Consider the following 26,945-nt stretch of genomic DNA (forward strand, 5'->3'; position numbering starts at 1 on the left):
TGATCGAAAGAAATCTATATACTAAAAATTCTATTGTAAATTCAATATTTATTTATTTTTATTGGAAAGGCAGATTTACAGAGAGAAAGAGAAAAATCCTCCTTCCATGGGTTCACTCCCTAAGTGGCTGCAATGGTGTGAGCTGAGCTGAGCTGAGCTGATCTAAAGCCAGGATCTGGGCCCAGTATGGTAGCCTAGTGGCTAAAGTCCCCATCTTGCATACACCAGGATCCCATATGGGTGCCTATTCTAATCCCAGCAGCCCTGTTTCCCACCCAGCTCCCTGCTTGTGGCCTGGGAAAGCAGTTGAGGACGGCCCAAAGCCTTGGCATCTGCACCCACATGGGAGACCTGGAAGAGAATTTGGACTCCTGGCTTTGGATCGACTCAGCTCCGGCCATTGCAGCTGCCTGGGGAGTGAATCAATGAATGGAACATCTTTCTTTCTGCCTTTCCTCCTCTCTGTATAGCTGATTTTCCAACAAAATAAAATAAATCTTAAAAAACAAAAAGCCAGGATCCAGGAGCCTCTTCCTGATTTTTCATGTGGGTGCAAAGTCCCAAGGACTTGGGCCATCCTTTGCTGCTTTCCCAGGCCATAAATAGGGTGCTAGAAGGGAAATGAAGCAACCAGGACAGAAACTGACCCCATACTGGATGCTGGTGTGGCAGGTGCAGGATTAATTTACTACACCACTGCACTAACCCCATGACTTTTAAAAGAGCATCTAGACTTGGGAGACAATGCAACATAAGATTTTTAAGTTATAGAAAAGCACAGTACAACCAAATATTTTATACATGAAAATTTTCAATAAAATGAAATCTGCTCTTGCAAAAACAGGAAAATGTGTGCTTGCTAGAAAAACTTATGTAAGTAATCTGCTCCCGAATTCTACCTGTGCAGTCCCCATAAAGAAAAAGAAACGTAAAGAGGCAGAATTAGGAACACATGGGTTTATTTTCTCTTCATCTTTTGACTCTTAAATGTGTTTGATCCAGAATTATACTTCAGTTTTGACTTGAATGCCTTCATTTTTCTTCCCCTCTTCCCTCTGTGAACTAGCAAAGATCTGTGACTATCTTGGAACAGTTGTTTAGATCCTGCCTCCTACTAATGATCTGGTTGTTAGCTTTGGGCTTTGCTGCTACTTCACATCAGCCTGTACATCTTCTGGACCTTGCCTGGATGCCAAAGGCCGTTTGGCTCAGTATCATCAGGATCAGTCGGCCCTGCGGAGAGTGCATCTGATTGCTGAAACTGGTTTAAGTTGATGAGGGGTTTGTAAGCACATGGTAAAAAAAAAATTTTAATAACTTTATTTTCACTTGCTAATTTATCTGTGATTGCCAAAAGGCCTTCAGACTGTAGTAATAGTTGTCAGTATTTAATGGGCACTTCACTTTGGGAGATCTGTGCCAAGCAAGTCTTTTAATCCTTACAACATTGATATTAAGTTTGTATATTTTATAGCTGGAAGTTAGTAATTCTGTCTAGGATCACACATCAATTTGGGATTTCAAACTTGGCAGCAGCAGTTTAGTCTATATTCTCATAACCAATACTGAATTATAAACTTCAGGGAACTCACCTTGTGGGACTACACACAGCCTTTGCCCCTGCTGACCTGGTGATTAATTTCCGTTGATGCCAGCTCTGTAAGTGTTTGTAACACTTGGCTCAGTTTTCTCAGAGCCGTGTCTGTAGTCTCTGTTGAAGTGAGGCGGAAGAGTACTAAACAGTACTAAACAGAAACCTGCACCTTGGTTGTCTTCTGCTCTCCTCTTCGAGGTTAACAGGCTGTTCCTAGGCTTGTGGCTTTTGGGGGTAGGGACCAACTTCTAAGCCCCCACTTACGGTTAAGATAACCATAATCATTAGGATGTGAGCAAAAAAATGGTATGTAAATCTTTAGGGTTATAATCCAAAAAGCAAAGGGCCGTTTCCTTTTGTCCCTTTCTTCTGGAATGTGGATATGGTCATTGTACCTTGTGAATGAAGACAACACCAAGGATGGTCAAGCAGTAAGGTTAGCCCTGGCTCCATGAAGGTAACCCAACCCTAAGAATGCTTATACAAGAGCTATGAAGTAAACCCATGTAAGCCACTATGATTGTGATTCATTCTGTGGCAGCAAAATTAAAGTTGTTATATTATCCTCAAATTACATACTTATTTATAACACCCTTATGTATTATTGTCATGTTAATAAAATACAGAGGGGAAAAGGATATCAAAGGATGTTGTTTTATTCCTGTGACCCAACAGACTGTCCATTTCTTTGGTACTCAAGCTGGAAAATATTAGTATATTAAGAGTGTGAGATTACAGCAGTGAAGGGCCCTAGGTCTGGGTTACTTATTTGCTCAGTGACCTATAGCTTGTTTCTTCATTGGGCTTGCTTCTTCAGCTGTAAAATGAGGATACCACCCCTCTTAGAAGTCAGCTGTGACAAATAGATGAGTTTTAAAGATTTATTTGTTTTTATTGGAAAGGCAGATATACAGAGAGAAGGAGAGACAGAGAGGAAGATCTTTGTTGGTTAACTCCCCAAATGACAGCAACAGCCAGAGCTGAGCCATTCCGAAGCCAGGAGCCTCTTCCAGGTCTCCCACGCGGGTGCAGGGTCCCAAGGCTTTGGGCCGTCCTCTACTGCTTTCCCAGGCCACAAGCAGGGAGCTGGATGGGAAACAGGGCTGCTGGGATTAGAATAGGCATCCATACGGGATCCTGGTGTGTTTAAGGCAAGGACTTTAGCCGCTAGGCTACTGTGCTAGGCCAAAATAGATGAGTTTTATTAAGCATGTTTGCTGTCAAATATTCCAAAGTGGCTCTCATTTTCCAAATTAACAGTAGTTTCAGAGGGTGCCCGTAGCCTTTCCTACTGCGTTTTCTTGATCTGTATTAAAAAAACATTACTTAAATATTATTATAGAACTGAAGTCTGACAAATGAGGCATTATAACCTTTGAACTGTTCAAATTACATTGAAGGCTTTTTGACTCTTACCTAGTCTATCCACTAACCAAAGCAGTATGAATGGAACGTTAGCATCTGCTCTGGAGCTACAGGTGACACAAGCTAAATGCCCAAATTAGTTTTTTCTTAAACTCAGTATAAATGAAACACTCCCACAGTATTATAATCAAATATAATAACTAAGAAGTTTTGAGGTCAATAGAAGATTTCTCATACCAGCTCTTCCGCAGGCATTTAACAAGCTGGAAAAAGATGGTGATTCAAAAAGTCCATGGAAAATATATATCATGAAGGCCCAGTGCAATGGCTCAATGGCTAAATCCTCATCTTGTACCCATCAAGATCCCATATGGGTGCTGGTTTGTGTCCTGGCAGCCCCACTTCCCATCCAGCTCCCTGCTTGTGGCCTGGGAAAGCAGTTGAGGTCAGCCCAAAGCCTTGGGACCCTGCACCCACGTGAGAGAATCAGAAAGTCCTGCGTTTGGATCAGCTCAACTCTAGCCATTGTGGTCACTTGTGGAGTGAACTAGCAGATGGAAAATCTTCCTGTTTTTTTTCTTTATGTAAATCTGATCTTGCCTTTCCAATAAAATAACTAAATTAAAAAAAATTATATATGTATACATGTATATATATATAATGAAAGCTACAGAGAGAAAATTTATCAAAAATGAACTTGTATTTTTCCCAAACTTTTAGAAGTGCCCTCAATCACAAAAGTTTTTTTTTTGTTTGTTTTTGTTTAGAGTACAAATGGTGGAATGGAGAGGTTTTTTTCCCCCCCTTTTTTTTAAAGATTTATTTTTATTTGAAAGAGCTAGAGAGACAGAAAGCTTCCATTTATTGGTTTACTTCCCAGATGGCTGTGACCGCCAATGCTGAGCACATCACAAGCCAGGAACCTTTTCAAAGTCTCCCATGGACTTGAGCCATCCTTCACTGCTTTGCCAGGCCATTAAGCAGGGAGCTGGGTCACAAGCAGAGCAGTGGGGCCTTAAACTATTGCTGAAATGGGATCAGGTAGTAGGCTTAGCCCACCACACCATGGCGCTGGCCCGTAGAGGTGTAGTTTTGATGAACCTGGGAACATAATTCAGTCATTTTCTTTTAGGTATTTCCAAAATCAAAAATCAAAAACTCCAAAACTAACACTAAAATGAAGCGTCAGCGGAAAGGATATAGGATCTGGAAGCAATGGGGATAAGGTATGGTGTGTTGGATGCTTCTACTCATTATCCGATGCAAAGCACTTCACTTGCTAAATCTCTACAGTAAAATGAACACAGATCTATTTACTGGTTATAAGAGGACTGTGTGTCTTTGTTATGAACAAGTCCCGTAAATAATGCCCCTCCTATATGAGTTGTAAACATAATTGAGATGAAGAACGGACAAACTGATGCTTGTCTCAACAAACATACTTACTGATGAAACTGATGTTGGGGAATATGGTCAGTCTAATAAAGTTCTTATCCCTGAACTCCAGAGTTAGACAGATGTACCCTGTCTCAGATATCAGTATCCTGGGGCAGACAGCAGTTAGGGCCTGCTGGTATAGAACAGAATGGAATGAAATTATTGACCAACAAGTTAGATGTGGGGAAAAGGTAAGCTGGGCTGCTGCTTCCAAATTTTTAGCTGTGGGTAAGTCATTTTACTTCACCTGGGGCAGAGTGGACAAGGGGACGAAGCACACTAAAAATGTTATGCTATGATAGTTTCCTTCACATAAAGCAAAGAATTTCTTCTTATCATTTCAGTACCTTTGAAGACTGTAACAATTATTTACCTGTTTAATGTCTCCCTTCTCCACTAAGATTGTGAGTTCCATGAGAAGGAAGCCACGTTCACCTTTTGTGCCTGTGGGAAGTTACTATGCACTGTATTGTTCAGCACCCCGCCGGCCGTCCAGGAATTCTGGCCTGATCTCCAACGCGGGAGGTGGCAGGGATTCAAGTACTTGGGTCTGTTGCCTTCACAGGTGCATTATTAGGGAGCTGGACTTGAAGCAAGCAGCCAGGACTTGACCCAGCCAGTCTTAAGTAGATGTTAGTATCCCAGACAGTGGCTGAATCCATTGAACCCCAGAGCCCGCTCCAGCACCGAGTTCTTTAGAGTACAAAGAGAATCTTACTGTCACTCATTCATTGGTCCAGATGAATCTGTCTCTTGACTACTGTATATTCCAGGTTCCTATTTACAGCTAAACAAATGACAAGGCTATTTTGAAAAATTCACTACCAAAAGTTTAACTGCCAATTCATGAAATCTTTTGAAATGTTTAGCACTTTCTGGCCACTGCTTCTTTATTTGGATAACATTGAAGAACTTAGAACATAATTATATTACAAGGAAAAAAAAGTAGACCTAATACAAATTGAATAAAAATGTGAATTTCCTCATGAGTTTGCAGTTTTCAGTAGATAAATGAAACTACTAAAAGCTGTGTTTTATGTAGTAAATGTAAGATGGGTTAACTTACACTGGCTTAAGATACGGGATAAACTGGTTTTGTATGAAAAATATTAAATCCATGTAATAAAGCAACCATATGTTTCACATGGTTATTCACTTGTACTAAAGCACACATTTTAACATTTTAGTTCACTATAAAAAAAGAGAGGTCACTTTCCAAACAATTGTTTAATAATCTTTATGTTATATAAAAATGTAATTGCAGCAGTTATCAGTAATAAGGCTAGGTTAGGCAATGGTTTTTTCAAACAAATTTACCGTTCAAACATAAAGCTGATTTAGTTTTTACGAACAATCAAAATAAGGACAAAATGCCCTTTTTCAAATAAATCAGGCTGGGAATGACAACTTTTCAACATAGCTGATACAAATGAAATAAAAATACCTCTTCCCATTCTAAAACACTTCTCCTTAGTCCAATGCACTCTGAATCATCTTGTGGTAAAGTGATGCTGCAAACGACAGTGTTACCACAAACCCCTCCTTGCGTGGTGCTCTGAGAAGTCACTGGCAGCAGCCGAGGGGCATTAATAGTACTTCCAGATTCTATAGAATCCCAATGAAATTGCCAGGCAAGTAAACACTGATGCTGTGGGGAGAGAAAAGCCGTTAGAAATCATGTACTTGAGGTTATCTTGCAGGCACAGAAATGCAGCTCTCAGTTAAAATGAAAAACAACAAATGAAATCCAAATAATTTTCTATGGTTTTCATTCCCTAGAAAATTTAACTAAGGATAAAAGGTATCTGTAAGGGCAAGATTAATGGCAGTTCATCTTAAACAACAAACTTCCTGTATTTAGGTAGATACAGTAATTTAGAAATGTAGCCTATGTATATGTGAGAATATGTAAGCATTAATCATTAACCTTAGGATGATAAACTATAAATCCTAATTTTAGGTCTTATGACAAATGAAAATGTATCTTTAGGAACTGCCTGGTTTCCAGTTTAATTAGGCACAGAACAATTTTTTTTAAAATGGAAAATCATGGATATTAGGCAAGCAAAGCAAATGATTAAAGACCATCATTTCATTAATTTTAAAAAGTGGGACCGATTCTCTCAATATACTAGAGGGAAGCTGGACATTGAGAAGATTAACACTAAGAAATGCTGTATCTGGGCAATTATAAGTTACCTCATTTGATCCTTATAGTGGAGTAGTGTTCTGAGCCATATAAACATATATTACATATGTCTTAATAAGTGTAATTAAAACCCAATGTATAGATGAAGCAACAAGTCCAAAGTTTTTGCCACTAGGTGGAGCAAGGATTCAAGATCAGGTATACCTGAAGTAATTTTTAAAGCGATTCTGATATCTGTATTTATACAGGACACCTGAGAGATTCAATCTAATTTATTATTTTTATAAAGTGTGACTATAACATTTGCTAATTTAAGAGATTAAAAAACTAAATATTAGTTTTTCAGATTATCACATATGCTTCTGGTGAGGAGTGATATTTTATTCCATTATTAGAATACACAACACTGTCACTGTAACACATACACAGTTTCTCAATGTTGCTGTTACTTCAGCTTTTACTTCTTGACCATGCTAACTATGGAGCACTGCTTTAGAATTTGCTATCACCTTCCATGGCCTCTTTTCATCTTCCTCTGTCTCCCACTGGCCTCTTCAAAAATGTAAAATGCCTTGGTGGCTACGTTCTTGGTACTGTTTTTTTAGTTTTTACAGCTTTATTTATTGAAAGAGAGAAAAATCTTCTATCTGTTGGTTCACTCTCCAGATGACTGCATTAGCCAGAGCTGGGCCAGGTGAAGCTGCAAGTCAGAAGCTTCATCTGGGTCCTCCATGTGGGTGGCAGAGACCTAAAGAGCAGGGTCATTTCTTTTGTTTTCCCCAAGCCATTGGCAGGGAGCAGCTGGGACACGAATCAGCATCCACATGGGATGCTGGTGTCACAGGCAGCGGTTTTACTTATTATGCCACAGTGTTAGCCCTTCCAGTACATTTTAAGATTCCATATGTGTTAATTTATTTTTCATCTGCCCAGAACAGACTATACAGGGTAAGTTCAAATTACAACTTTTGGGCGGTAGACTACACCTCTGCTTCCAGAATTCAATGGTAAGGCAATATTAGTCCCTTGAATGCCTAAGTGAAGTTGGATACATGATATTTAGAAGTCAAAGATAACTAATAATATACAATGGGGAAGTAAATAAGCAAACTGATTAAGGTTTATACTTATGAAGTTTAACCTAGTGGTCAGGATACTCAGGAGTGCCTGGCTGTGACTGGATTCCAGCTTCCTGCTGATGCAGACCTTCGGAGGCAACGATGGCACTGGAAACCGGGCTCTTGCCACCCCCTGGGAGATGTGGCTGAACCAGGCCACTGTGGGTGTTACAAACAGCAGATGGGCGCTTTCTTTACGAATATCTGTCTCTCAACTGCTGAGTCTCACATCATGTTTAAAATTTATAATCTAATGACTTTTTCTCCAAGGAAATTAGAAGATGTCAACTACTGCTGTTGAACTGAATGTCTCCAGAGAATTTAACAACAGTTTTCAAACTTTGTAGCATTAGAATTCTTTCTTCAAACATTAAACAGAAGGCCCAAAAAGATAAATACTGAGCCACTCAATGTTGGTCAAGAGAAGTGGATATTAGCTGGAGGTTTCCTTGACCACTTCCCCAATTCAGTGGTGGTGGCCCATAAAACCACTCTTGGTGTAAATTTTATTTATTCAGCTACATACTAATATCAATATATTTTTTAAAAAGTCTTTTTGGGCCCGGAATGGTAAACTAGTAGCTAAAGTACTCATTTTGCATATGTCAGGATCCCTTATGGGAACAGGTTTAAATCCCAGCTGCTCCACTTTCCTTCCAGCTCCCTGCTTGTGGCCTAGGAAAACAGCTGAGGATGGCCCAAAGCCTTGGGACCCTGTACCCACATGGGAGACCTGCAATAAGCTCCTGGCTGCTGGCTTTGGATTGGCTCAGCTCAGCTCAGCTCAGCTCAGCTCTGGCCACTGTGGCTACCTGGGGAGTGAACCAAAGGGTGGAAGCTCTTTCTCTCTGTCTCCTTCTCTGTAAATCTTGACTTTCCAATAAAAATAAAAATAAATCTTAAAGGTATCTTTTTACCCCCCAATTTTAAATGGCCATAGAAATTTGTTGCATGGAAATATTAGCACAATGGTAGGATAGGGACTTGTGTGCTTACTCAAAGATATAGAAAGTCTTCAAAGAAAATATGTTACAACAAAGCTGTGCAGATTTCCGATTGTTTTGCACCACAATAAACTTGCAATACAAGTTCCTCTATGGAGTTATTCCCAAAATGTATATAATGGTCAAACCAGCTGAGAACTAAATTCGGGCCTTCCCAAGTGAGGGGCAGGGATTTGGTTGTCTGAGTCGCTACTTTCTAGGGTGTGCGCTACAGGAAGCTGGAACTGGGGAGGAGACGGGGAGGCAAGCCAGGTTACTCCCGATGTAGGTGTCTCACCAATAAATATCTGCCCCCTGAACTTTTAGTTTTATTTTTCATTAACATTTTAAAGTAGGTACACACACAAACACGGCTTTTCCATGTAATACTGTTCTTATTAATGAAAAATGGAAATTCCTCTTCATAAAAGGGTAATGGCATTTTCATACAATGGGATATTACTGTTTTCTGATAAAATGTGTACATACATACTAATGAGGGAAATTATTTAAGATATTTGGTTAAACTCTACAAAGTTGTGGAATATAATGACAAAATTTTTGAAATATATATAATGATTATATACAGAAGAGTAAGCCTAGGACCCAGCAGCGTGGCCTAGTGGTTAAAGTCCTCGCCTTGAACGCGCTGGGATCCCATATGGGTGCCGGTTCTAATGCCGGCAGCTCCACTTCCCATCCAGCTCCCTGCTTGTGGCCTGGGAAAGAGTCGAGGACGGACCAAAGCCTTGGGACCCTGCACTTGTGTGGGATACATGGAAGAAGTTCCTGGCTCCTGGCTCCAGATCGGCGCAGCACCGGCCGTTGTGCTCACTTGGGGAGTGAACCATTGGATGGAAGATCTTCCTCTCTGTCTGTCCTCCTGTCTGTATATCTGACTTTGTAACAGAAATAAATCTTTAAGAAAAACAAAACAAAAGAGTAAGCCTAGAAACACAGACTAAGAGTAAATACACAGAGGAGGGGATTTTGAAGACTTGCAATACTTTTTGAATTACATGAAGAATTTATAATTACCACTTGACCAGGGCATTCTTTCAACTCACTGGGCCTGTAACTGTCAGGTGGGGAGCCTGTGTGTGGCACATCATGTGACATCTGGATGGGGCATGTGCTCAGCTGGCTCAAGGAAAAGCTCATCTAACCTCTCACAGGACTGCTGTGTTAACACCTACACTTTACTATCTGACTTCTACTCAAATCCTATGGAAAAACACAAGCTAAATAAAAAAACTATTCATGGTGTAGTACCCAGTTTAACATTGTATAACTTTGTGCTTATGTTTATATATTCAGCATCCATAACTTGCTTTCTTCTATTAGCAAGTTATGCAGTTGCCTGTTTAATCTAATATAGCCTGACACAGCTTCACAGCACTACAGAGTACCAAGCAATAAGGAGTATGTTATATACCCCGTGCTAACATATTTATATAAGGAAGTAGGAATGAACAGCACTGAAAATAAAATGAGATCAAGTCTTACCTGCAAGGTAACGAATTGTTTCAAGTTTGTTAGACTCCATGAGTGTTTTCAAGGAAGCAATTTCACTGTCAATTTTATTACTGATCTCTGAAATAACACTTTTGGTTTGAGTATCCTGTAGTAAGAAACAATAAAGAAACTCAATTTTGTGGACAAAAAATATCTGGGCTAATAACTGTACATTACAAAATTATAAATTGGGCAAACAGTAAAAGCAGTTATATTAAAATCCAATGAGTGTTATAAAGTGACAAATCACTTTCTTCTATTTAAATTTGGAGATGATGTCTTAGGATTATCACATAGTAAGGATGTCCTGCTAAAAGCCTCAAAAGATAATTTGAAAGCTCCATAACTGTCACTATATGAGTATAAAGTCTTTTGAATATTCATGGTTAAAACATTAAGTGTATTATACAAAAGGAAAGTTGTTTGAACTGGCACCAATACCAAAATAACAGATCTGAGGGGGAACACTAAATGCCATGTACATAGAGCAGAGGGGCAGGGAGCAGAAACAAGATGGCATCTAGCACTGAAAAATTAGTTCTAAGTGAATTTAATATTTTCATTTTTATCTCTTTATTTTACCAAGAAGTATAAGAAGATAGGGTGCTGGGCCCGGTGGCGTGGCCTAGCGGCTAAAATCCTCGCCTTGAACACGCTGGGATCCCATATGGGCGCCGGTTCTAATGTCAGCAGCTCCACTTCCCATCCAGCTCCCTGCTTGTGGCCTGGGAAAGAGTCGAGGATAGCCTAAAGCCTTGGGACCCTGCACTTGTGTGGGATACATGGAAGAAGTTCCTGGCTCCTGGCTCTGGATCAGTACAGCACCGGCCGTTGTGCTCACTTGGGGAGTGAATCATTGGACAGAAGATCTTCCTCTCTGTATATCTGACTTTCCAATAAATAAATAAATCTTAAAAAAAAAAAAAAAGAAGAAGATAGGGTGCCTGAAAGGACAAATGGCTCCTTTCTATGAAATGAGCAAGACTGATGTCTAGTACAAGGTTGGCTGGTGGTGCCAGAACAATGGCTCAACTAGCTAATCCTCCACCTTGCTGTGCTGGCATCTCATATGGGCATTGGTTTGTGTCCTGGCTGCCTCTCTTCCACTGCAGCATTTCTGGGAATTCAGTGTAGGATGGCTCAAGCCCTTGGGACCCTATACACACACTGGGGGTCCCAGAGGAGGCTCCTGGCTTAGATTAGCTCAGTTCTGGTCTGGCCGTTGCAGTCACTTGGGGAGTGAACCAGTGGATGGAAGATCTTATTGTCTGCCCTTCTCTGTAAATCTACCTTTTTGATAAAAATAAATCTTGAAAAGAATGTAAGCCAGTAGCTTTTAATATAATGACCAGACTAAGTTAGAAATGTGAGTTATGCTCAAGCAACAGTTACTAAGATCTTAAAACTTATCCTAGGCATTTATATAATTACCAGTTGTGGAACACTAACACTGAATGTTTGCCTCTTATAAAAAAGTTATTTTTTAATATAAAAATAGTTTAAAGTACTATGTACAGAAAGCTTGATTCTTATTCAGGGGCCACAGCTCAAGTACAACCATCTGTGTATGGCAGCTTTCACAAGTCGGTGGAGAAATGTTAAGTGACAGCCAGGCATCTTGAATGCTTCAGGGCTGGCTGGCCTTTTAAGTCCAAACTGACAGACATACAAGAAGTCACACAAAAATTATATAAGATGAATTTTTACATACTAATTACCTTCCTGCTAAATTCTGTGGTTGCTTCCATAAGTTGCTTTTCTTGATCTGTAAACTAAAAGATATGAAACAAAAGATCAACAAAAAGACTAAAAAGAATTAAAAGGAATGAGTAACAAAGCATATGCTCTTAGAAGTTCATTACCATATCTGTTACTCTGCTCCTTTCCAGGTTGATGTCTAGCTTATTATCTGCTCTGGTTCGACTGGTTTCATGCTTTAAAGAAAACGCAAACATTTTTTTGTAAAGATTTATTCATTTGAAAGGCAGAATTACAGAGAGGGAGACAAAGAGATACAGATCTTCTGTCTGCTGGTGCACTCCCAGTGGCCACAATGGCCAGAGCTGTGCCAGGCCAAAGACAGAAACCCAGAGATTCTTCCAGGTCTCCCACACAGTGCTAGAGCCTAAGCACTTGGGCCATCTGCTGCTGCTTTCCCAGGCATTAGCAGGGATCTGGATGAGTAGAGCAGATCAGATGAAACTTGTGTTCATCTTATCTGGACAATAACATGCTGGAGTCTATGCTTTGTAGATGCTTGCAATGAAAGAATCTCAACTGAACTTGAACTATGGTAATGCAACAAGGTGGAGGAATCCACCATGGGGGGGCGGGGTTTGAGGAGGAGAGGGAGGAATCCCAGTGCCTATAAAACTGTGTCATGTGTCACATAATGCAATGTAATCAATTAAAAAAAAAAAAAGAAAAAAAACTTGTGTTCATATGGGATACTGGCACTGCAGGCAGCAACTTAACATACCACACAACACTGGCCCCCAAAATGAAAATATTTGAACAAATGATTCTGTAATAACTACTTGTACTGAAATTAGAAAGAGGAAAAAACAAATTTCACTTACTATTAACTGCTGCTTAACTTGGTCCAATTCAATTTTCATTTTCTAGGTATAATAAAGATCACATACAATTAGCATAAAAATAAAAGCTTATATAATGATTTATTTTAAAAATTTAAAACTCTGGGTTAGCAAATCTTAACAACCTATTGATTTCTAATACAGAGTAACAAAAAAATTAACACAATCATATTCAGGAAATAATTTCTTTAAAAACATTCGAACTATTTAGTATTAAACTCTGCTTTTGAAATATAATCTTCTTAATTAAAAAATATGATAGATTATATAACCTAAAATTCTCATTTAATAAAAAACATGTATTCCTCTTAAGTGATAAAGGCAATTAGGGAAGGACCCATGAAGTGGACCATGATACATTCAGCCCTGAGAATATTAAGATGAACTACACTAGACATCTGATGCAAGGATTTTTATTTTATGTATCTTTCATATGTGAAAAATACAACTCATTCTTTAGTACACAAACTACGATTTATATCTAAAATATTAAGTATGAATAAACAATATTCTTTTATCTAAAAAACAATTTACAAACGTGTAAAATTATTATCTGGCGTTATTGTTTATTTGAGTAGGATAAGTGTGAGATTAGTTAATTTATTGGTAATAAGTTAAAACCTGAGTCACCTCGTTCTCTGCTCTCAGATTTGCAAATTCGCTCTTCTCTAGGATGACCATGTCTTTCCTGATGGAATCTAAATGAGCCATTAGCTGTTGTACTGTTATTTCCTAAAAGACAAACGACAGAGTAAAAATAGCTTACTGATTCATGGAATGGTATACTTCAGACATGGAATTACATGAAATTTGAGAGTTTTACATGCCAGAGCATATAATATAGTTTGCTTAAAAAAATATATATATATACACACACACACACACATAAAACCTACATATTTTGAAACACCAAAATGAAAACAAGACGCAAGAAAGAAAAACTATTTTCCAGTTGATATAAACATATAGGGCTTTTAATGAAAAGAATCTGCAAAAAATGTTTACATGGTCCCTGAGAGTTCCTCAACAAATAATGTTTTCTGAAAACTTGTTTATTTTGTTACTATGATTTTAAGGGATTTTCTACACTGGGAAAATTCATTATGTAATTGAACAGCTGGGACTAGAACTGGTTTTAATTTTAAAATTTCTGGGTATCTTTCCAATGTCTGACATGGAAACAAATATATGAAAGAAAAGTTGGGCTATACATGGAATTATAGTCCTTTTGCTTTGTTGTAGAGAAGCTTTTGTAGATATGATTTGCAAAGAAAATGTAAGGGGGCATCAAGGAGTTCTTGTGAAAAAGTAGAATTACAAGGCAATGCAAATTTTCTTTGACCTTTTCTAGTTCCTTCATAAGACTGTTAATTTTCCAACTTACTGTTTATCCTTCTTTGCCAAAGTTAAAAGCAGATACAGGTAACCCAGTACTGGCATCACAGTTGTTTTTCAGGGTGAACCAGCAGATGAACAACCCTCTTTCTGTCTCTCCTTCTCTCTCTTTTCTCTTTATCTCTATCTTGATTAAAGTGAATTATTTTTTAAGAAGCAAAGTTACAAAAAGAGAGCTCTTAAATTCACTGCTTCACTCTCAGATGGTTGCAGTAGACAGAGTTAGACTGGTCTGAAGCCAGCAGCTTCAGCTGGGTCTTCCACTGTGGGTGCAGGGGCCCTAAGAGTGAGCCATCCTTTGCTGCTTAAGCAGGCACATTAGCTGGATTACAAGTGGAACAGCTGGGACTAGCATTTGTGCTTATATGGGATGCCGGGACTGCAGGCAGCATCTTTACCTGCTACACGGTGCCAGCTCCCAAGTAAAATAAGTTTCTAAAAATGACAGGATTAAAGTGAAAACTTTCTCTACAAAACAATAGCCTAACAAGCTTTTTTTTTTTTTTGCCAAGAGACCAACGATATCAAATAACTCAGGATTCAAATACAGACAGCCTGACCCCAGAATTCTTTTTCAAAGATTTATTTTTATTGGGAAGGCAGATTTATAGACAAGAGAGACACAGAGAAAGATCTTCCATCACCGGTTCACTCCCCAAATGGCTGCAATAGCTGGAACTGAGCCAATTCAAAGCCAGGAGCCATGTGAGTGCAGGGTCCCAAGGCTTTGGGCATTTTCTACTGCTTTCCCAGGCCATAAGCAGGGAGCTTATGGAGGATCTGGGATATGAACCAGTTCCCATATAGGATCCCGGTGCATGCAAGGTGAGGACTTTAGCCACTAGGCTCCCTTGCTGGGCCCAGACCCCAGAAATCTTTTTAACCTCAGCCTTCTGTGACTATGCCATCTGAAAATCATTCTTACAGGTTTATGTACGCTACACACCAAGGTTAAATTGTCTCTTGGTCATGTGTGGGAATTGTTACAGCTTCCATTTTCTAAAAATCAAGCCAGTGTTGAAACAGTCCTCCCTGACGTTAATCAGTATGGGACTGCAACCCCAACAAGGACCCGGGTCATATATTCTGACTTGGGCCCAGCATGATAGTGTAGCGGTTAAAGTTCTGCCCTTGAATGCGCCAGGATCCCATATGGACACTGGTTCTTATCCTGGCGGCCCCGCTTACCACCAGCTCCTGCCTGTGGCTTGGGAAATCAGTTGAGGATGGCTCAAAGCTTTGAGACCCTGCACCCACGTGGGAGATATGGAGGAGGATTTGGGTTCCTGGGTTCGGATTGGCTCAGCTCCAGCTGTTGTGGCCACTTGGGTAGTGAACCACTGAACAGAGTATCTAGCTTTCCAATAAAAATAAATAAATGTTTGAAATTAAATAAATAAATTCTGACTCGAAAAAATGGGAATTTGGGCTAGTGTTTGAACTAACCCTTTTTGTATAAACTCTATAAAGAATATATATATATATTTTAGATTTCTTTTTTTCAAAATCAGAATTAGAGAAGGAAAGAGAGCCAGAAAACTTCCATCTTTCATTGCCCAGATGGCTGCAGTGACTGGTCATATCCCGGCTGCTCCACTTCCCATCCAGTTCCCTGCTTGTGGCCTGGCAAAACAGTAGAGGACAGCACAAAGCCTTTGGACCCTGCACCTGCATGGGAGACCCAGAAGCTGCTCCTGGCTCCGGGTCAGCTAGCGCTGGCTGTGGCAGCCACTTGGGGAGTGAACCAGCGGATGGAAGATTCTTCTCTCTGTCTGTCTGCCTTTCCAATAAAAATAAACAGATGTTACAAGAAAAAAAAAAAAAAAAGAGATAAGTCCCTAAAATTAACTACTGTGAATTAGTTCATGATTAATAGACATAAATCAGTGATCCAGTTCAGGGAGGGAGGAGACAGAGACCTTACCCCTGCTGGCTCACTCCTCAAATGGCCACAGGAGCTAGGAGCTTCTCCCATGTCTCCCACATGGGTGAAGGGAGGAGGAAGCGCTGGGGCAATCATTCATTGCTTTTTCGGACAACGGTACACAGCTGGTTCCGAAGTGGAGCAGCTGGATTCCAGTGCCACATGGGATGCTGCGGCTGAAGATGGAGGCTTAACTTGCTATACCATGGAGGTGGCAGAAAAGCTGTTTTATTAACAGCCTACTATATGCCCTGATTCAAAAACATAATCACCACACGAAACCAATGATTTGGCAAAATTCTATTCTGTTACCGGAATTGTGTGGCGCAGTGAGTAAATGACCCGCCTCCGACACTGACGTCCATCTGAGTGACAGTTCATGTCCTGGCTGCTCCACTCCTGCTCACAGCTCCCTGCTGCCCTCCCTGCCTGGGAAAAGCGGCAGACCTGCAGGAAGCTCCTGACTCAGACTTAGCAGCTGTCGCCACCTGGTGGGTGAGCCAGTGGATGGACGATGTAATTCTAATTTGATAATTTCATGAAAGGTTCTTTTTTGTTGTGATTCTTTTATAAGGAAAAATAAAGATACACGTATTTTGAAGGTGGGTGGGTGAAAAGAAATGTGTCAATGAAAAAGAATATCTAATAAAACTGTCAGAAGAAAAAGGAATGGATTACCTGTTGAGCTTGAGTGACCATCTCCTTATAGATAGTATCCAGGCTGACATTGGATAAAGTGGTTAGTGCTGATACAATTGTTTCTGCTTGTGCTTTGTCAAATCCTGTAAGCAGTGAATTGGTATTTGTATTGTTATAAAAAATAGACACTGTGATCAGCATAGACAAAAACAGACTCTTGAACACTTAGATTGGTTTCACTTTTTCAAATGAGAAACATTCAACTTTTTTTAATGTAATAATAAAAGACAAAAGACGACTCTGGAAAGGTGTCAGATTAAGAGACCTGAGAAACGAATAAAGCACATCACATTAGACTGCATCTAAGTGAGGAGGGAAGTGCCAGAATGTTCCTTATCAGATCAGCTGGCAAAACTGGAACACAGAGGGTGGATTCAGCTTACTCATGTAAAAGGAATGGCCTTTTTAGAAGACAGGATCTCCTCCACAGAGTGGGAGGGGGAAAAGAGACTCAACAAAGGGTAAAGCAGATGGAGCAAAGTGTTTACCACAGGAGAATTTGAGAAAGATTACACATCTGTTCTTTGTACTCTTGTTGCAACTTTTCCAAGTAAAACTTTTTCAGGGGTGGCCAGGAGCCTGGCCCCTAGGCCGAGCCCCTGTGGTCACTTGGAGCTGGCCTTCGCACTCTAGGCCAGGTTTTTACGGTTCTCTCTGGCTCCAGTAATCACATGTCTTAGGATGCCAGCGATCTTTCCAAACAGGGCTTTCTGAAGAAGCTGGTCTTGGGCTGCCCTTGGGTTCTCTCAGGACACCATTTCTTTCCCAACTCTCCTGTTCTCCTTCATCCCTGTGGCACCAGACTGTCCCTGGCCTTGGCACATATCTGGTGGCAGCATCAGCTACAGCGCAGACTAAAGGGTTTTAAAGTTACTTTCTAAAAGCGTACTAGAATCTAAATTCTCACTAACTCACTTCTACTTTGATAATTTTCACTGTACATACTGAGCACTTCGCTTATCAGTAAATACACTTTAACCACTATTTGTCCTGGCTGTACACTATGTATGAGTTGCATTTCTATTTAAATAGCTACTCTGAAGTGTACTTAATAGTGATAGTATCGTAACTAGACAAATAATTATCAATTTTCTTTCAAAGGTATCACTGTTTCTTACCATGAGCTTCCAAGTCCTGGACCAATGCATGAGTATCAAAAGTTAGTTTCCTCTGCTCTAACGGGGTTATGTCCACGGGCCGCCTGTCATAGGCTTCCTTGGTTACGGTGGTCGAGAAACCTGACAAGAGAAGAGGACAGTTTCATAGTGAACTGGCTGCGGTCTGTAGCTCCTGCCGCATGCCTTGACCTCCCCTAGAGCCCGTCCCTTACTCCTGACCTGACAGCTCTGTCGTTCTGCACGCGGCATTCAACAAATGCTAATTGTTCGAGATCCTCAGGTTTCTACAGGAATATTTAATATGTAGACTAAGCACTGCAAGCTTGTAATCAAATGACTGGTGAAAATTTCCTTCTGGACCCAGGAGAGGAACTTTCTCTGGTCCCCATCCTCTTTTGCACTGACCACCAAGGTCAGGGTCGCTTAGGAGCTCCAAAATTAGCTCAGATAAAGAGGGACTAATATAGAAAGATTTAAACAGGAAGAAGTCAGCTGGCCTATAATTGCTCAGTCTGTACCTTACTGGTCAGGCTCCTGATCTGGCTTTTCCTAGACCTCACTAGGTAGCATGCAGAGTTCAGTTATTTCTCACTAGCTAAGTTATTGGTGATTCCTCTGCTCACCCACCTTAAGACTGTCCTACCCTTCAACTGTTAATATATGGCTTGTTAGATTGTTTTGATTGCCCTATAACGCACAAAGTTCTGTAAAATCTCACCCGAATACGATAAACTGCTAAGTTTAAATAAAAATGTAAAAAAAAAAAACAAAAAGCCTGGCGACTGTATGGCGGCTAGACAGCAACATTAGGGTGGACCCGCAGGTGCAGTCCTGACACACCATCAATAAAAGGAAGCAATGGACAACCGCATTCTTGGTCTCAAAGTCAGAAACTCTTAAACGAGTCCACTGGCCAAACCTGTGCATTCCAGCGCTCACAGTGTTTTACTAGAACTTTGGGCTCGGGGGTCCCCCGAGTGAAGGCGACAAAGACGCCAGGACGGCCTCGGGCAACACCCAGCCAGGAGAGGGAGGCTCCCGGGAGAGGAAGGGCAGGGCAGATGGGGCGGGCAGGGCGGAGCACGCGGGGCCCGAGCCGCAGGCCTGCCCCGCCCCCGCGCTGCCCCAGAGGAGGGCGGTCTCCCGCAGGGCCCGCCCCGGGCAGGCGTGGCAGCCGGGAAGGGGCGTGGCGCCTTCCACCCTCGGGCCCCGTCGGCCGGCGGGGCGTGCGGACACCGCGGCACGACGCCCCTTCTCACCTCTCCGCAAGCCCGGCGAGGAGCGGCCGCCGCGGGGCGCGAACCAGCCGCTGACGCCGCTTCCCGAGCGCAGGAGCCGCCACAGGCAGCGACTCCTCATGTCCCCGCAGCTTCCGAGGAGCGAAAGCGGAAGAAGATGCGCGAACTGCCGCTCAGGCTTTCGGGCAATGTAGTTCTGATACGATGGGAACGCTGGGAAATGTGGTTTTGAGCCTATGACAAGCACCCACGTCACGCGCAGGCGCGAGCCGCCGTCGAGCGAGGCTGGGGCTCTCGGGAAGGCCCAGCTGGTCACTAGCACGTCCCCCGCTGCCCTTCCCGACTGTGCGCGTCGTCCAGGGCCAGGCACGCGGACACCTGACCAACCCGGGGACAGTCAGTGGTTGTTCTGCGACTGGGCCTATGACCCGCACGGCAACCTGGACCTGGAGGGCTCGCTCGCTGAGCATTCTGGGAGATCACATAGCGGGAGGCCACGAATGCAGTCCACGAACTGGTCGTTCTTGCTATGGCGCTCCCTGGTGGACAGGAGGACTAGTTTACTGGCGCTGATCCCTCTCTGAAGATGGTTCCTCCCCTTCCAAAGCGGACCTGATTTTTACTATTTATTCCTCTGATAATTCAGGCTACTTGTGCTGGTCAAAAGCACTAACATATGTGAACGTTCTTCGTAATTCCGGAAATGTGTACAGTTTAGGCTTTTTATGGCTTATTTTTTTCTCACCAGAATCTGAATAGTTGACACAAAGTTTCATGCTTAAATGTACACAAAATGTTGTCAGCTAATTAATAAACACCAAATTCTAAACACTGAGGCACATTAGAAGGGGAACACTTTATTCTTTCCAGCAAGAGCTTTAACATCCAATTTAAGAGAAAGAGTTTGAAACGCTATTTTTAAAAATTGGCAATGCAAGGTCCCGGTGTGATAGTCTAGTTGCTGAAGTCCTCACCTTGCACACACCGGGATTCCCATCCAGCTCCCTGCTTGTGACATGGGAAAGCAGTCGAGGACGGCCCAAAGCCTTCCGGCCTTGCACCCACATGGGGGAACTGGAGGAAGCTCCTGGCTCCTGGCTTCAGATTGGCTCAGCTCCGGCCCTTGTGGCCATTTGGGGAGTGAATTCGTGGACAAAAGATCTTTCTCTCTGTCTCTCCTCCTCTCTGTATATCTGACTTTCCAACAAAAATAAATAAACCTTAAAAAAAAAAACATGGGGAACACAAAAATTTAAAAGTTTAATCTCATCAAGAGAAAATGAAAAAAAAAAGTGCTTTTTTTTAAACCAATAAAGATTATTTTTTAAAATCAATTCTCATTTGCTACCAAATTTGCAATTGTGTATGCTGATAGGCGTCCAAATTAGTATAATGTATCAGAAAAGCAGTTCAATAATATACATGGAACACTAAATTGAAAAAAAGGGAATCACTAGTGTCACTTTTTAAGAACCTAGTCTTAGGAAATAATCGCAACTTTAGCCAGGTTACTTAAAAACGATGGCTTACTTTGTGGTGATACGTGTAATAGTAAAAACTTAGAAAATAGTGTGAATATTCAGAAGTGATTCAGTAATAACTTGCAGGTGCTAATCAGTCCCGTGTTGCAGTTGATGAAATCATTAAATCTTTTTTAGAAATCTTAAGGACATGAAACCTGATATACTGGTAGATAATGCTAGGGTTTCATTCCAACGAGCTCGTCTTAAAATGATAATGAAGCATGTTAAAATGTATTTAATTCAGACATGATTTACAATTTTGTGACTTTACTATGGTGTGAGAGGGCTACACGTTCAGGAGAAATTGGAGTTGAAGTACTGTTCTAGTCCCCAGCCTTGACTTTTGACAAGCTCTGTCTGTGATGCTGGCATTGACAGTGGACTGTGACTCAGGGTCAGAAATGGATGGCACTGTTGCTGAAGCATCCCCATGACCCGCTTATTAGTTTTAACTCAATACTTCTGTGACCCAGAATCTTCCAACATCTATTCCAACAATGATTTTGAATGACCCGAAAATCCTAACTACTTACGTGGCCCTTGGCAGAAACAAGGTTTCCCTCCCTCTGCTTTAGATATTTATACATTCCCACTGTCTGCTTGGCCTGTTGTGAATAAAGAAAGCTTTGAACAGCTCCCAGCTGAGGCTGGGTATCTGCTGACACCTCAGGGCAATGGCCCTTCACACCTGCCAGCATGCCAGACCCATGTGGTATCAGCCGTGCATGTTAATGGTGCGTGCAAGTGTGACCATTCTGGTTTTTTATTTTAGTAGAATCTTTGGGAATTAACCTGAAGTATTCCACACTCCACTATTTTTATAATGGTCTTTGTGTCAGGAGATTTTAACCAACTGAAGACTAATGTCTGTTTGGAGTGCGTTTTAGGTGGATGAGGTGGAGTTGTGATACTTGACATGTTGGTTGTGTTAAGTGCATTTTTGACTTACGATAGTTTCAATCTATAATGGCTTTATTGGCATGTAATGCCACTGTAAATTCAGTTGGGCAAAATCAAGTAATACAGAGTCTGAAATGAAGCATTGAATATATGAGTGAGTTATTGAATCTTATATTGAAAGTGAAAATCAGAACGGTTGTGTGGGTACATTAAGGCACCATTATAAATTTGAAAAACAGTGTTTTGTTGAAGCAAGCCCTGTAATATGGTATGCATATGACTATAACTATGATAAATATAAACTGGAAAAGTTCACTGACCAGTGAGTGAGACAGTATTTTTACTTACCTTAAATTAAGTAATGATTAGGGAAAAAGTGGGTCTATTTCTCCATGAATACCTATTGGTTATTATTTTTATCACCGCAAAGCTTCCTCCCCAACTCACCTTACCAAATTTGAACCAATCGTGCTTTTTTTGTGGAAATATCACTCAGAATCTGGGATTCTTGGTAGTCTTCTAGGACTGGTAGGAACTGGAACACAGAGGTTCAGGGGTTGGGGCAACCTTTTTGGTTTTTTCCCCTATATTTATTTGTATTAGAAAGGCAGGTGTTACAGAGAGAAGGAGAGACAAAGATCTGTTTGTTGATTCACTCCCCAAGTGACCACAATGGCTGGAGATGAGCTGATCTGAAGCCTGAAGCTGCTTCTGGGTGTCCCATGTAGGTGCAGGGTCCCAAGGCTTTCGGTCATTCTGCACTGCTTCCCCAGGTCACAAGCAGGTAGCTGTATGGGAAGTGGAGCAGCCGCAACACAAACTGGTGTCCGTATGGGATGCCAACACTGCAAAGTGGAGCATTAACCAGTTGAGCCATCGCGCTGGCCCCTGGGGCAACCATTTCCTACCCAGTGGGCCAGAGAAGTGCAATGAAGAAGCAGCAGGGAAAGCAGACAGAGTAAGTCTAGTTGGGATTCAGCTGGTAACTATAGCTCCTTCCTGAGACTGCCCTATTGCTTCAGCATGGTGTTAGATTTTCCACTGTTGTCATTTGGAAATCATTCTTAATTTACATAAAACAGTTCCTCCAAATTTGTTACTGTTCTTACATAATTTTATTGAGAAAAATAAAAGGCTACTGCACAGGGCATGCTTAGCCTGGCACAGAGCAGCATCGATAAGCAGTGCTAACACCTGCTGATCTGACTCAGCCTGGGAGATTATTACCCATAACAATGCTTTTGCAAGTGTTGCGAGCAGAAGCCTCCTCTGCTGTTTGTTATGCCCTGTCTTTGTCAGGTGGTTTGTATAATGAACTGCTTTGGGAAACACAACACCTCCCTCTGAAGCGGAATGCCTCGTGATGCTCAGGGTTCCTCGCTGCAATGCAAGCCATCATGTGCTCAGGCCTTCACCTGGGCCTGTATGTATCATGCCCATTGGATGCTGAGCAAAAGGAAATCAACCCAGTTGAGTTGATGCTCCTGTTGATGGCTGTGCTGGGTGTGAGAACTGATTCCAGCCAAGGCATAGCATGGCTTTCTCTGGCATCTGTTGTGGCAGGCTGATTTCATAGCTTGTGAGTCAGGTCAGGTTTCAGACCCGTCGCAATTCTTCACCATCTTTGTGCTATCCTGGACTGAGAAAATTGTTTTCATTCTTTCAGTTTCATCCCCAGAAGTGCCTCAGTGTCAGTGAAGTTTTAGGCTAGCTGTTGAGGAACATGGCCACCTCACACTGCAGCCACTGCTCTGGGGACCTCATGGAGAGATGACGCAGCCTTTTCCCTTGCAATAGGTGAAGTGAAGGAACCCCGGGATATTTATAAAAGCGGGTGAATGAAGCCTTGATTTTCTTCTTTGGCTTTCTTAAGAGATCTTGACACTAGGGGGCGTCAGTGCCCAGAACAGAAGACAATCCTGATTCTTCCTCTGAAGCAGATTTTATGGTTTGTGTGTAATCAGTCCTTCAGAGGAGCTCGTTGTTGCAAATGCTTTGCACAGCTTTATACTAACACCACATGGTTCATGGCTTGAAAGTAACCACCAACTTGTGCTTGCTTCCGCAGCGATGCACTAAAATTGAAACGATACAGAGAAGGTTAGCATGCCCTATGTAATGATGACATGAAAATAACCACGGACTCTTGCACCTGAAATTCTGGGGAAATTAAATGAGCTAGAAGGCTGACAATAGCACCGAATCATACATCCACCAGTTACAGTATTTCAAGTGAAAACATAATTAGAAGAAGCAAAAAAAGCACTGAAAAACTTGTGTACTCTGCAATGTGGTAGCCTGGTGTTTCTCATTGATTACTCATTTATTCTTTTGGCTGATCCCTTTTGAAAACCTTTTTGGCAAGTGAAGATCCCTTGTAGTATGCATCTCTACTCCCAAATAAAAGATGAATGCCCAATGAAACTGTGAAAATTTTCTTAACAGTAGGATGGTGGACTCTGCTGTTGTCTGCACCTGAAATGTCAGGATACACTTAGATAGCAAAATGATGGACTTAGGACTGCTGCTGAAGGACGATGCCATTGTGTAATAACATGGGGGAAAACAGTGGGGGGGGGGAGTGGCAATTAGGAGAGTAGAAGGGCAAATCCCCAAGCTTATGTAATTGTATTATGAAAAGCAAAATAATAATAATAAACACTCGCAGTTCCCCAGGCACTTTGTTAAGCCACGAGGAAACGGAAGACCCAGGGTGGCATTCCCTTTTGCGGGGGATGGAGAGGAGATCAGACTGTCCAGGTAAGGCATATGAAGCCTATTCTACTCTAAGCCGGAAGCCTAGGAGGGCTTTTCTTTACGAGAATGAGTTAAAACAAAGTCTAGTTCAATGGGCTTGGTAGGTGTTGGTATCGGGTATGCTGTGTGTGGAAAGTAAAAACAATTGCCAAAGCCTGGAGTGTGTGAGAGAGGACCTGACTCAAATGGGAATGAAGAGTAGACTGGGTTAATGGATTTGGAGTAGATGGATTTGGAGAGCGAGACTACTACAGGTAGGTCTGGTCCTTAAGGTCTTTTACTTTACCCATGAGCAAGAGGCATCCCCGAAGGGCAGTAGGTTGCAGAGTGGCATTGAAAACAAATGATACGTGTTCTTTGCCCAGCCCTCAAAGCTGGGCCTTTTCTCTTAGCAGGCAGGGCGTGCAGTCCGTGCACTGCTGTCATATGTGGAGCTGCCCAGCTGCGGAGCCTCTGTGTTCCTGGTCAGGGAGAGTTCCTTGCCTTGTAGAGCCTACAGCTGCAACCTCAAGGTAGTTGATCAGAAGAACCCCCCTTATTGCAGTGCGGCTGCCTCAGATATCACAGGAACCTGCTTGGGCAACAGGATTTGAGAGTCTCAGCTCTGGATTCTGGTCTGTGTTGAGATGCAGAGGAGCTGAAGGCCTGAGTCCCTCCTGTCCCTAACGGGAGGACAGGACATGCTTCCCCACAAAACTTTTGACAAGTAGAGATTACTTTATCTCTTTAGGAGTCTATCCAGCTATTTTGGCTCAGTTGAGCACTCTAACAACTTCTTAACTGGGTACCATTGCTCTTGTCTCATTGAAGGGAGAAATGAGGCTCAGAAGGCTGACGTGGTTTACTCCAGATCTTGGAGCAAGTAAGAAATGGAGCTCAGAACGTGCATGCTCTATGGAGAAATCATCCCTGGGGCTTCCACCGTCCATCCTTGGACACAGAGCACAAAGAATGAAGTCATCTTTGTTGGTTTTGTCAAGAAAAAAAATAGCCTGTAGGGGGAGCAGATGGGTTCCATCTAAATGCTAATTCTTTGATTGACAATGGCTGCTTGGAACAAAGCTCCATCCAAGTGCAGCAGGAAAGAATACCATGATTGCTAGGTAATGTCTGCAGCAAAGGGAAGGGAGAGTGCATATCTCATTTCTAGGTCCTATTGGGCTATCCTAATTTTGCCTTGGTCGTGGTATTTCTGCTGGTATCCACTGTCATCCTCAACACCTGTGGTGCCCATTTCCTGTTACTTCTTCCTTTCATGAGAGAATTATTCCTGCCTACTTAATAATAGTCTTAAATTACTGAGCATGAATTGAATGCTGGGCATTTTGCTTATGTAAGTTTCAATCCTCACAATATTTGCTTAAGGTAGGCAGAGATGAAAAATATTCCGAGAGGTTAGGCCACTTGTCCAGGAACACAGAACAGACTCACTGGAATTCAAAGCTGGGACCACATAGAAAACGTGGCATTTTTGTGGTGGCTAAGAGGGCCTTCCTATTCTCTGCTTGCTCGTGAGGCAGCTCTCTGGGCTTGCCGCTGACCTAGCATGAGGCTCAGGAGAGGGACTGCCTATGGTGATGGTTGTGCCTCCCATGCTACTGTAGGTCTTTCCTGTCACTGCCTGGAGCTCTGCAGTGCCAGACTCTGGAGCCAGACTCTGCAGCGCCATTGCAAACACCCAGTCTCTGCCATGGTGGGGGTCTTGGGGGTCCTTGATTGATTTTATTCCTGATGTCCTTATTCTGTTTCCAGTTCTTATCCTCAAGGTGGTCTTTTTTTGTTCACCCCTTCTGCAATTTCACCCATTTAAAAAATTGCTGAGTTGAAATTCATATGACATAAAATTAGCCATTTAAAAATGAGCAATTCTGGGATGGGCATTGCAGAGCAGTGGGGTGAGCTGTCACATTCTGTATTAGAGGGCCAGGTACTGAATCACACCTTTGCTTCCGCCCAGCTTCCCGCTCACTTGCCTGGGAGGCAGCAGAAGACGGCCCAAGGACTTCGGTTCCTTGCTGCACACAGGGGCAACTCAGGTGAGTTCCTCACTCCTAGCCCTATTTTGGGGGGGAGATATAGGAGAATGAAGAGCTGAAAGAGCTCTCTCTCAATCTCTCTCTTTGTCTGACACTCTGCATTCCAAGTAAATAATAAATCTTTTAAAAAGTAGACTAGCAGTAGCATTTAGAACATCCGCAATGTTGTGTAATAACACTTCTACCTCTGTCTTATTCTGAAATATTTCCATCTCTCTTAAGTCAATCCTCACCTATGAAGCACATTTTCCACCTTCTCCACTCTCCAAATGCCCTAGCGAACTCCGGTCCCCGTCTGTCTCTGTGGATTTATCTGTTTTGGATGCTTCCTGTAAATAGAACCATGCATGTGTAACATCTTGTGTCTGGTTCCTTTCACTTAATTTCAGAGGTTCATCTGTGTAGCAATATGTATCCATTCCTTTTCATGGCTAATATTCCATTGTATGTGTACATCACAGCTTGTTAATCCATTAATAGAGATTAGGGTGTTTTTACTTCTTGGCTGTTATGAAGAATGTTTCTATGACTATATCTGAAGTGTCTGTTTCAAATTCTTCTGCTGAATACTGAAGAGTGAAAATTCAGGGTCATACA

General features: G+C 41.9%; 2 protein-coding genes and 1 pseudogene across 5 annotated transcripts in view; 2 read left to right on the forward strand and 1 right to left on the reverse strand.

The window, feature by feature from the left end:
* ANKRD42 (ankyrin repeat domain 42) overlaps nucleotides 1-2,204 on the forward strand; it is a 53,346-nt gene extending 51,142 nt beyond the window's left edge. Inside the window, exon 13 of the mRNA XM_040964264.1 lies at nucleotides 1,067-2,204. Within this exon, the coding sequence (XP_040820198.1) occupies nucleotides 1,067-1,079 (13 nt within the window). The 3' untranslated portion in view covers nucleotides 1,080-2,204. The remainder of the gene's footprint in view (nucleotides 1-1,066) is intronic.
* Nucleotides 2,205-4,199: 1,995 nt separating this feature from the next.
* Nucleotides 4,200-19,295, reverse strand: CCDC90B (coiled-coil domain containing 90B). Of its 4 annotated transcripts, XM_040964197.1 has the most exons (9): nucleotides 19,154-19,291; nucleotides 17,895-18,014; nucleotides 16,756-16,859; nucleotides 13,389-13,490; nucleotides 12,741-12,782; nucleotides 12,024-12,095; nucleotides 11,880-11,933; nucleotides 10,153-10,267; nucleotides 4,200-6,044 (listed from the first exon to the last, which is right to left on the reverse strand). In XM_040964197.1, exons 1-9 carry the CDS (start codon nucleotides 19,251-19,253, stop codon nucleotides 5,983-5,985), a joined length of 771 nt encoding a protein of 256 aa, XP_040820131.1. In that variant the 5' UTR covers nucleotides 19,254-19,291; the 3' UTR covers nucleotides 4,200-5,982. The 4 variants fall into 4 exon arrangements, with proteins under 4 accessions (XP_040820131.1, XP_040820132.1, XP_040820133.1 ...); XM_040964198.1 differs by lacking the exon at nucleotides 13,389-13,490 and having other exon boundaries at nucleotides 19,154-19,295; XM_040964199.1 differs by lacking the exons at nucleotides 11,880-11,933; nucleotides 12,024-12,095 and having other exon boundaries at nucleotides 19,154-19,293.
* Nucleotides 19,296-23,608: 4,313 nt separating this feature from the next.
* LOC121145540 lies at nucleotides 23,609-23,703 on the forward strand (annotated as a pseudogene).
* The last annotated feature ends 3,242 nt before the right edge of the window (nucleotides 23,704-26,945 follow it).

The sequence above is a fragment of the Ochotona curzoniae genome, unplaced genomic scaffold, assembly GCF_017591425.1.
Source record: "Ochotona curzoniae isolate NIBS_2020 unplaced genomic scaffold, NIBS_Ocur_1.0 scaffold_3223, whole genome shotgun sequence".
In the NCBI taxonomy this organism is placed as follows: Eukaryota; Metazoa; Chordata; class Mammalia; order Lagomorpha; family Ochotonidae; genus Ochotona; species Ochotona curzoniae.